The sequence below is a fragment of the Cornus florida genome, unplaced genomic scaffold (assembly GCF_030987335.1).
Source record: "Cornus florida cultivar Cherokee Brave unplaced genomic scaffold, ASM3098733v1 CherokeeBrave_3.0.0_Hap2_Chr06, whole genome shotgun sequence".
In the NCBI taxonomy this organism is placed as follows: Eukaryota; Viridiplantae; Streptophyta; class Magnoliopsida; order Cornales; family Cornaceae; genus Cornus; species Cornus florida.
The window spans coordinates 82,614,322-82,625,906 of record NW_026775576.1 but is presented as its reverse complement, the minus strand read 5'-3'; the positions used below and the strand labels follow the sequence as shown (position 1 = coordinate 82,625,906).

General features: G+C 34.6%; 1 protein-coding gene across 3 annotated transcripts; it reads left to right on the top strand.

Annotated features, from left to right (window-relative positions):
* The first annotated feature begins 3,414 nt into the window (after positions 1-3,414).
* LOC132312372 (pentatricopeptide repeat-containing protein At1g79490, mitochondrial) lies at positions 3,415-10,475 on the top strand. 3 transcript variants are annotated; one of them, XR_009483252.1, is made up of 5 exons: positions 3,415-6,140; positions 7,410-7,564; positions 7,777-7,930; positions 9,467-9,662; positions 10,130-10,475. XR_009483252.1 is itself a non-coding variant. In XM_059810714.1 (2 exons), the coding sequence occupies exon 1, from the start codon at positions 3,636-3,638 to the stop codon at positions 6,132-6,134; it is 2,499 nt and encodes an 832-aa protein (XP_059666697.1). In that variant the 5' UTR covers positions 3,415-3,635; the 3' UTR covers positions 6,135-6,140; positions 7,410-7,747. The 3 variants fall into 3 exon arrangements, 1 of the variants encoding a protein (XP_059666697.1); XR_009483251.1 differs by lacking the exon at positions 9,467-9,662; XM_059810714.1 differs by lacking the exons at positions 7,777-7,930; positions 9,467-9,662; positions 10,130-10,475 and having other exon boundaries at positions 7,410-7,747.
* The last annotated feature ends 1,110 nt before the right edge of the window (positions 10,476-11,585 follow it).

Sequence of the window (11,585 nt, the reverse complement as noted above, 5' to 3'; positions counted from 1 at the left end):
CATTGCATCTCATTGGAAGTGGTTGTATCTGTTGGCGGAGAGACACCACCTTGTCTATAAATAATACCCATTGGCTGCCATTTCAATTGGTTCAATTCATTTTCTTGTCTATCCTTTTTAAGATTTGAACCTAACCCAAGTGGGTTCAAGCCATAAGTCAAGTTGTCCGAGCCACTTAGACCATGATCTAATTTTATCGAGCCATATTAAAATTAGTTCAAACCATTTGGTTCAGAGTGCACTAAATTCAGCATTTATATAATATAGATGCATTTTTTAGTTAGAGAGAATATTACACAGAGAAGGTTTGACGTATTCACGAATTTGTAGTACAGCTAGTAGTGGATGTAGACCGTCGTCAGCACTATGCGAGGAGTAAATTATCTTAAGGATATAATGTCCAATACTAACCTCGGTCTAAATTCTTTATTTATTATTATTATTTTAATTTGCATGTTTAATTAAATATCAAGTTACATATTTAATTAATTATTTTTTAATACATTATTAATTATCTCATAATATATTAATATAATGTTAATTATATTCTAAATGTCATTTGAAGTGTATATTTTCAACAGCATTGACGAATGGTAGGTTGGGGACTACCTTGGGAAGCTTGCTTTGGAGACAATATGAACTCCTTTTGTGTGGGGCAGTCATTAACTGCATGTCAACAAAAGATGACCGAACAAATTTTGTGGTGCAATCATTTGTTGCTAACAAAGATGAGTAAAAAAAAAAAATTGTGGTCTAGTCATTTTTCAATTTATTTGTGTAACGTTGAGTAATCAATTTTTTTTTTTTTTGGTTCTGAGAAGTTGAAGTTTATATATATATATATATATATATACTTGAGATGACAAATGTGGTGCTAATATGATTCAATAACTGTGTACGGTATATATATTATGTAAGGGTATTAGTGTAAACTCATGATAGCTTAAGGACTTTGATCATTTTGTCATCAAACATGTACAATTTGAGTAAAATCACTTTTGTAGATGGAAGGACTTTTCAAAATGAGGTTAAAACAAACACTTTTTAAATTTCAAATTCCTTTCTACAAAGTCATACTTGGAAGCCCATTAGACTGAAAGGAGTTTTTACATCTGAAAGCCACGCCAAACAAGGTTAGATAAATGCTTTGGTGACTAAGGACTTTTTACATCTTTATGTATTCAAAGTGCTCATAAGTTGTATTTGGCTCTCCCCATGCTAAGGGTCGTTTAACAACTGTTTTTACTTCGCTTTTGATAGTGTACTATGCGAAACAAAAGCACAAAACATGTTTGGTAACGTTTGCTGTCATTTGAATAGTATTGCAGCGCTTCCGAAAAAAAGGCCAAAATCGAAAACATAAAAATGATACTCTTGGTTGTTTCCGCACTATAGCAAAAGTACTGTTAAAAAAATAAATAAATAAATAAATAAAAATCTAAAATTTTATTTTTAATTAGCCATTTAATTTTTCAAACTTGCACCACTTTTTACCAAATTTTTTCTCTTATTTTTCTGACCTATATACCTCTTATTTTTCTGACCTATATACATGGTTTAAAATATGTACATTTTTTCTCTTATTTTTCTTTCCTGTTTAACTGAGTAAAATACGTTCTAATTATCTTCATTTTAGTTATTACTGATTTTTTGTATTTTACCTTAATAGACTCATATACATCATAAGTAGATATTATTATTGTGAAAACTACACATAGGTAAAGTTAGGAGTCTTAAATAAATAAATAAATAAAATAATCTATTTTAAAAGTTTACTTCTCAATTTGATTGAATTTTAAAAAATAATTACAAATGCATCAAGAATTATTTTTAAGGTCCAAAATATCCTCATTTCAAAATACCAAAATATCCTTCATAGTATCACATAATTCCAAAACACCAAAAAAATTAGGAGCCTTGCTTTGTCCTGCCAATCTCAGTATTGGTGTTTTTTTTTTATGGGTTGTCATTTCAAGTGTTTTTTATTTTATTTTATTTTATGAATTGTCATTTCAAGTATTGCTTGGTAGGACTTCTTGTGTCAGGATAATAGAGACTAGCTGAAGGTATACCCAAAACGTTTTTAGGATTTGCCCAGTCTCATGCTAATCTGTCCAGTGAAAAAAATTACCCAAATAGAAAATCAATAAATTAGAGGATTACCCCAACTTCACCCAGGGGAAAGGTAGCATAATAGTCTGTGCAAAATAGCGTTGTGCATGAGAGAAAAAAATCTATATATATATAAAATTTTAAAAAAAAAAACCAAATCCATTGCAACAATTATTTTGGTCAATTCATAATAACCAAACGAGTGATTAAGGAGTCTCTTATAAAATTAGATTGTTAAGAACTTGTTAAGATCAAACGAGTATTCGGTTAAGAAATTGTTAAAAAAAATATCCATTGCTCTCTTCTTTCGTAGAAACTGGAATATTTTTCTCCAACACTGAGAAGAGCTGCAAGGGAATGATTTCAGCGTTACGTTCCTCTTGTGTTCTTAGCAAAATAGTTTAGGTTTCTTTTGGCAAGTTTATATATATATATATATATATATATATATATATAAAATCTTGTGAATTTGGTCTTAGAATAGATTATACATAAAATCACTTTGAACAGATTATTTGGGACAACTTTGTTTGATATATATATATTGTTGATAATTAAACAATTTTATTGCAGAAGGAAATAGCAACTAAAGAGGCATTATTTTCAAATTATATTATCTTAAGAAGGATATTTAGGTAAATTGAAATAAGAGCTTGATGGTATTTTGGCCCTTAATAATAATTGTTGATGTTTTTGTAATTATTTTATTTAACTCAATCAAATTGAAGTTTTTCCTATTATTTTTAAAACTACGTCCTCTCAACTATTTTAATTTATTGAGTAATTATGACACATCACAAATGGTCTAAAATTATGTAGGCCACAATTAGGTTCATAATTCATTCTTAAAATATCATAATCGTTACCCTTTTTATGAACTAAAAATTCAATGTCCAATAATCATCCATGCATGGTTGTCATGAACTTCTTATTCAGTAACAAGAGATTATCTTCATATATATATATATAAATACATATACTCAATTAAAAATTAATAAAGAAACTATAAAGTGTCATGAACTTCTAAATATATAAGAGTAACAATCAATTCCGACCTTACTTCACTCCATTTATTAATTAGAATTTAGAGATATATTACTAGTTTCCTAACATATATATAAAATGCATGCATATATATTTTTAATCCCCAATTGGGTTATTATTATTATTATCATCATCGTCGTCGGTGTTCATCAAATGTGTTACGCGGAGCCTTGTACATAGTAGGAGTGGTAAACAACAAAAATACTACCTTGGCCCATTCGGCCCAAGTAGCCAAGTAGGCAATATATGGCAAATGGATCCGACCCGTTTCAAGGCTTTAGCTGCTCAGTCCCATAACAGTAATGGGAACCATCAGCAAGCTAGGGTTTGTCGTGCTCCAGTGAAAGGGAAGAATACTGCAAGTATAAATTCTTCTTCTGGTAAGAATTCATTCAATCCCTATAATACTGTAAAACACATATCCTATATCGATTATCATGAAATTCTTTTGATATTTGTGTTCGAGTTCTGGTCCAACAATGATTCGCCGTAATCTTCTGTGCCCTAGAAATCTCAAACATACTATGTATATGTTCAACAGTATTCATCTAGTTAGAAAAAACCCTTCATCTGGTTCAGCTACAGAACCATTGAATGACTGTTGCAATGGGTTCAGATTATTAACCTTTGTGGAAGGTTTCAATTATAGTTTTCCAATAATTAGGTGTTTGTCAGTGACAAAGAGCCCTAATTTTGTTCGAAGTTACTGTTCTGGGAAGAGCACTGAAAATTCCAGTGAGTGGACTGAAGAAATAGAGTACCTGGACGAATCGGGTACTGTTATATATACTGGTAAGGGTATAAGATCAGTTGCGCCTGGGCTTGATGACCATGTGATGGTGGGTGGGGTAAAGAAGCCACTTTTGAATGCTTCAGCGGTTGCAAAGATCGTTGAGATTGTGAAGAGGTGGAAATGGGGGCCTCAAATGGAGACCCAATTGGACAGACTCCAATTTGTGCCAACCATGACACACATTACTCAGGCCTTGAAGGTTATTGGAGATAGCGATGCTTCATCGAGTTTGTTTCGATGGGCAAAGAGGCAGTCTTGGTATTTGGCTAATGATGAGTGTTATCTGACATTGTTTGATAGGTTGAACCAGAATAGAGATTTTGATGGGATTCAATCTATGTTCGATGAGATGATTAGTGAATCTAGTACTGATGGGATGTCTTCATTTAATGCATACAATAGGGTCATTCAATATTTAGCAAAAGCTGAGAAATTGGAGGTGTCATTCCATTGTTTCAAGAAGATTCAGAATTCGGGTTCTAAGATTGATACCCAGACGTATAATTCTCTCATAACATTGTTTCTAAACAAGGGTTTGCCTTATAAGGCGTTTGAAATATATGAGAACATGGAAGAGTCCGGGAGTTCATTGGATGGATCTACCTATGAGTTGATGATACCAACCCTAGCGAAATCAGGCCGTCTTGATGCTGCATTCAAGCTATTTCAGGAAATGAAAGGAAGGAATTTTCGACCGAGTTTTGCCGTTTTTGCATCACTTGTTGATTCAATGGGGAAAGCTGGGAGGTTGGACACGTCCATGAAGGTGTATATGGAAATGCAAGGTTTTGGGCTGAGACCATCTGCAACCATATTTGTGTCTCTGATTGAGTCATTTGTGAAGGCTGGGAAGCTAGATACGGCTCTTAGGCTCTGGGCTGAGATGAAGAAAGCAGGTTATAGGCCTAACTATGGGCTGTACACAATGATTGTCGAGTCGCATGCAAAATCAGGGAAGCTTGAGATTGCAATGTCTGTATTTTCAGATATGGAGAAGGCTGGTTTTCTACCCACCCCATCTACCTACGCCTGTCTCTTGGAAATGCATGCTGCTTCTGGTCAAATAGATGCTGCCATGAAGCTGTACAACTCAATGACGAATGCAGGTCTGAGACCGGGACTAAGTACTTATACCTCCCTTCTGATACTTTTAGCAAATAAGAAGCTTGTGGATGTTGCTGCAAAAATCTTACTTGAAATGAAGGCCATGGGATATTCAGTTGATGTGAGTGCTAGTGATGTTTTAATGGTTTATATCAAGGATGGTTCAGTGGATCTTGCTTTGAGGTGGCTACGTTTCATGGGTTCATCTGGTGTTAGAACGAATAATTTCATAATCAGGCAGCTCTTTGAATCATGCATGAAGAATGGTTTGTTTGAGTCAGCTAAGCCTCTCCTTGAAACTTATGTAAACTCTGCTGCAAAGGTGGATCTCATACTTTATACATCAATTTTAGCCCATCTTGTAAGATGCCAAGAAGAGAATAATGAGAGGCATTTGATGTCTATCCTAAGCGCTACAAAACATAAAGCACACATTTTCATGTGCGGACTCTTCATGGGCCCAGAGCAGAGAAAAAAACCAGTATTATCATTTGTGAGGGAATTTTTCCAGGGTATTGATTATGAATTGGAAGAGGGACCTGCCAGGTACTTCGTCAATGTTCTCCTTAACTACCTTGTTCTTATGGGGCAGATAAACCGAGCTCGTTGTGTGTGGAAAGTCTCCTATGAGAATAAGCTTTTCCCAAAAGCAATAGTGTTTGATCAGCATATTGCATGGTCCCTTGATGTCAGAAATTTGTCAGTTGGTGCAGCTCTTATAGCAGTAGTTCACACCCTCCATAGGTTTAGGAAGCGAATGTTGTACTATGGTGTTGTCCCAAGACGGATCAAATTGGTCACTGGACCTACATTAAAAATTGTGATTGCACAAATGTTATGCTCAGTAGATTCACCATTTGAGGTTAGTAAGGTGGTTCTGAGAGCCCCAGGTGATTCTGTTTTGGAGTGGTTTAAGAAACCAATTGTCCAGCAATTCCTTTTGAATGAGATTCCATCAAGGGCTGACATTCTCATGCACAAGCTCAACACACTTTTTCCTAGTTCTGCACCTGAAATTAGATCTCTATCCCCTCCTAAACCACTCGTTACTGGGAGGCAATGGACTACCAACAATGTCTGAGATTAGGTACATGTATTGTGTTATGAAAGTGGAATTGTAACTTCTTCTTTTTTTCAAATGTTGCTATTTTGTCATTTTTTTTCCATTAAATTAATATGACATGTAATTTGGATTAAGATGTGTAAAATAATATGTTTCAAGTCTCAAGACATTTATCTCCAAGTGAAAATTTGAGTTATTTGGAACTTATATCCTTCTACACTTAATTTATTTGATGGAGTTTTCTTCTATCTGATCCCTAACTTTGACCTTACCTTTTGCATGAGAAAGTGTTCAGAAAAGAATAGCTCTTTGAATTCTATGCATCTGCTAATTCTCCCCGGTTAAAAAGCACTGTTTTTCTGAGCAGCAATATTAATAATTATAGAAGCCATTGAATTATACTTCATATTCTCTCTCTCTCTCTCTCTCTCTCCTTTTTTCTCTGTGGAGAAATGGGTGCCGGATTATTTGCACATTTTTTTCACTCATTTAATGTAAACTAGTTTTCTTTTTTTGGCAAGTGGTACTTGGATCTACTGTAAATGGGGAACTTGATAGGGGGGAAAGTATTATCATGGAAGCTACTGCAAATGAGAAACTTTCTAGGGGAAATACTGGAAAACAAGTTAATGAAACTAAGAAATCATTTGATTGATTTTAATATACCATTAGTTATTCTAATCTGTTCATTTTTAGTAGGAGGTGAAGTATTTTCATTTCTATCTTGGGATTCATACTATTGTGACTTTAATTAGAAAGTGGGATGGAGGTGGTTAATTGGTGTAGTTTGTCCTATAAAATGTAATATAGCTCTATTGATCTGAGAAGTTAGTCTTGATTATCTTCCTTCATAAAAAGAAAAGAAAATTGAATGCTACAATTTAATCTATTCCACTTATACTTGAGGGTTTCAAAGTGTCTAGATCTTTTGTCTCACAAATAACTTCATCATCATCCAGACATCCCATTGCTAATGGTGACTGAACTAAAAAAAAAAAAAAAAAAACTTTCTTGGGTCAGAGTCATGTCATGTTCTATGAATTCTGTATGTCATGCACTTTTGCTCTCAAAATATCATATATAATAAGACCAGGGAAAAAAAGAAGAGAAAACCCGTCATTTTTGTTACTTTTTGTCTCTTACCTCCTTTAAATTCCAGTTATAAATTTTTTTGGATTTGGAATTAATTACCTATTGTCATCTGAACGTTGTGTATTAATTAGGCTATGCGACTGACGCATAAATGAACTAAGATTATACAGGATTAACCATCATTCTTGTTGTCTTTGGTAGATCATTGACCAGAGGGAGAGAAGACTAGTTGGACCGTAGACAAGTGGGACACAGCACTGCTGAGATAGGGGGGGTTGCTGTTGGCTGTTGAGGAGGAGACAAGCAGTGTCCCTAATTTCTCCACTTTCTTCTTAGTTTTACTGTATAATTTATATGTAAGCAACTTGTGAAAATCTTACAGAATGAGAATTAGCATTCCACTGATGCCTCTGTTAATAGTTTCTCCAAAGTCATCAACTTACCCTAGACCTTTTGTGAATGATTAGTGATATATCGGCCTCCCTTTACTGGGGCTATATTTTCTCTACAATGGATGAGAATCTATTTATTCTCTTATAAGAATGATCAATTTATTTCTTCTATGTAGAACACTCAAATCCAGCCATGCTTCATGGTGAAAATGTGCTTGGATAACCATTTCAGCAACTGTGAGTCTGATACAAATTCTTCTTTGAGCGAGAAAGCCAATCCCCTTGGAAAGATGAAGAGGAGCTGAATGGTGTATGAATCCTTCACCATCGGTGAGTTCTGAATTTTGGCACTAATTGACTGTTGAAAAGAGTAAGGGTAAAATGCTAGATTATATGACTCTTATCAACTACAGCTTTCTTGGACGTAAACTGATTTCTACAGTAAGGAAACTATGCCCTTCATACATAACCTTTTCTTTACCATGTCTTTATGGAGTATAAGGCTTTAAAAATGATATGAAGCTTTATTTTTTGTCAATTATTGAACCAAAGGCAAAGTGACATCATTTACAATAAGAAAAAATAGTACTTCCAATTAGAGACTTAATTTTCATTGTTTTGAAATCAAATACAGTGATAGAACACGTTGCCTATATTAAATTGTCCAGATGAGCTAGTACCACAAGCTATCTGAATCAAAGAGGTTCCCCTCCTTCGTCAAACAAGGAACAATGTGTGTCCCCTATAATAGAGAATTCAAACAAGCTCATTGGTGAAAAATCTTTTTGGATCAAATGGTCAGATAAATATTTGATTCTTCAACAATATTATAAGTGGGTATACACTGGTAAAAGACCTTTCACTTTGTACTAATAATTACATGGATCATTGTTGCCTTTTTTTTTTTTTCTTCCTTTCAAATTTTCTTTTTCTTTTCTTCAGATTGTATAGAAGACAATTTTTTTTTATTTTTTGCCATTTTGTAAAACTCTTTTTTGATTGGAATTTGTGCTGAAACTAATGTAGAGTTTGGGAAGACTTGAAAGCCTTTAGAAGGGGGATTTTGATTTCATAAAAGTTTTGTTTCCCCAAAAGAATTGTGAATTTGTTCACAAAGTCCATTTCCTTTTTTTTTTTCCTTTTGTGTGTGCGCGCACGCGTGTGGGGGGAGGGCTGTGGTTTAGATGTATATTTTATAATCCCTTAATTAGTTTTTATTTCTTACTGACATAATGCCCATCTTTTCTTTATTTGTTATTCTAATTATAAACTCTAATGCTCTTTGCTATAATATATATATATATGACAAACATGATCAGAATGGATATGACAATCCACTTCATGCAAGTGGGTGTAGTCGGAATATGGTTGTAGCATTGTACAAAAATCTACCTTATACAAGGCTACAAATATATGAGACTGTCATGGAGGTGGATGCGGTTATCAGGAAGATGTGGATCATCTTGATATTAATGTTGAAAATTAGAGGATTTAACGTCACTATACTTTTTCTGTAGTGAAGTCTACTAGAGTAAGCTTATTGAATTTTATTGACATTGTTTGAAGTAAACTTGTTATTCTGTATGCCTAGTATGTTATTGTTTTAATCTCTAGACAAGCTTGACAAGGATGTGTGAGAGTTGATTGAGTTATTTATTATTCTATTTTGGTGGGTAACAAACACCAATTATTACCACTGTAAGGATTTGAACCTCAACCTCCTATGTGGGAGGAGAAAGTGATACCACTTGAGCCAAAGGCTTACTGGTAGTTTTATTTTAATTCTAGAAACAACCTTAATTTATTTCATTTTCATGTGACACGAAAGGCACTATTAACCATTAAGGATTATTTTTACTTATGTAGGGCATGGGATTCAAATACTAGGAGGGAATGATAATAGTTGCATTATAAATTTTCTGTGGTGCCTCTATAAGATGAATTATAGAGTATATATGGATGTAGCATCTCCCTCACAGGCAGAACTGGTATCGGTATCAGATTTGTTGCTGGCAGTATGAATTTGGTAGCGTTAACACAGGCATTACTAGCATACTGGAAGGTAAACTCTTTTTGAGAGAATATCATAGGCTTTTATTATGCTAGAGCTTGTAGGTTAACAACTCAGCTTATACAAGTCTGATCACTGATTTAGGATCAGAAGAGAGAAAGTTAGAAAGAAGAGAAGAGCAGAGCAGGAAGAGAGAGAGAGAGAGAGAGAGAGAGAGAGAGAGAGAGAGAAGCAGAAAGAAAGATATCAGGGAAGAAGGCTCTCAGATTCTCAATAAATTCTCAATTATCAATCAGAAACGTCTAAAACACTTTATTACATTGATGGCTTATGACGACTCAAATTTGAGATATAAATAAATAAATCTATAGATATATATTGCAGGGGGTTAAGATTATGTTCTCTTTTCCATTGTCACCATTTGGTTATGGCTTGCTAAGACCAAGTTTATCACCGAATATTTCTTATTGTTTTTCATTTTACATATAAATGAGCTAAAGTTCCGCTTTCTCATATAGCTGGAAGGTGGTTGTGTTGCCAACGGAGGTCTTGGGGAACTATTCCACTTGTTGCGAGGCCAGCAGTTGCTGATGAAAGTAGATCTGGTGGCCTAAATATCCAGTAAGGTTTGGAGTATGACAATCAGATCACGACGATACTAGACTGTGGTTATTTGTTTTGTGTTAAAAGTTATAATTCCTGAAAGGGAATTCCACGGTACGGTGAATGAACCCGATACCCGTGTTTATATGTTTCTTGTGCCACTTCTACAGTTGTTTTACAATTATCGGTGGTCTTTCTTGTTTTGGGGTTATTACTATAACATTTTCCATTAGTGGTTTACAGATTGTGTAAATTGAGTTATTTATTTGTTTTTACATTTTCTGATGTTGAGTGTATGTGTGAAGATTGTGCAAGTAGTAAATAGAGTACATTATATATATAGAGAGAGAGACTCCTTGCACAAGGAATGGAGGTGCTGGCAAAGTGACCCTGTATATACTTGTATGCAGAGAGCTTTGAGTAGAAAGGAAGCAAAAGAAAAGGGCTAAAAAACTCCACTTTTCGGTTTTTTCCAGTGTGAAGCAAGCATATATGCCAAATACAAGAACAGGAAAAGAAGATGAAACATATACGAGGCAGTGTACAACTACTTCCATAAAATACACAATCTCTCTTACACCTTTTACGTTTCTTCACTTGCACATCTCTATGCAATGCCACACTCTAAAGTGAGTTGCTAAAGAATCATCTTTTTGGCCAATCTTCTTATTTTCATTGCTCTTGTCTACTTCTTCTCTATCATTCTATACATGTCCAGTCTTAGCTGTGCCTATATAAACCTCCTCATGTCACCCACTAGCCTCTGAGTAGTGTGGTGGTGGTGTTGCAGAAAGAGCTTTAATTTGCTTGAAGTTTTAGGTCTGAAGGTGATGGAGACGAGCAGAGTTCACAAGAGATTGTGCATTTTAGGCCTCTACTTATGTGTTGCAACTATTTCCTTCCCTCAATGTGGTAAGTACGCTTTCTTTGTATTTCAAGTCATGGAATCAAGCAGAATTTTACGACACACAATCACTTCATATCACTTCATAGTCGCTATAAACCTTCATAGTCATGTCCATAGTTATGAGTTAGAATCATTTGACTGCTATAGATAGTTGAGATCAATTCACACGCTACTATGTGAATTGATTTCAGCCGTCCATTGCAATAGAGTACGTGTTGTACTCCAGAGGAACTGACCAGATACCCAATTGGGATGACCAACCCAAATTTGGAATTCAAACCGCACTATTTATAATTTAAAAATTCTCTATGACTATAGCGTGTGCACGCCCCACACGCGCGCACACACGCACACGCCCGCGCGCGCGCATATATATATATATATTGTCATTGACATTCTAATTCCAAGTTGTGCAATATGCATGATGATTTAATTTGACACTATTCTATACTGAGCAGATGGAA

Coding starts and splice junctions, on each gene's coding strand:
- LOC132312372 (XM_059810714.1), top strand. CDS start 3,636: ATGATTCGCCGTAATCTTCTGTGCCCTAGAAATCTCAAACATACTATG.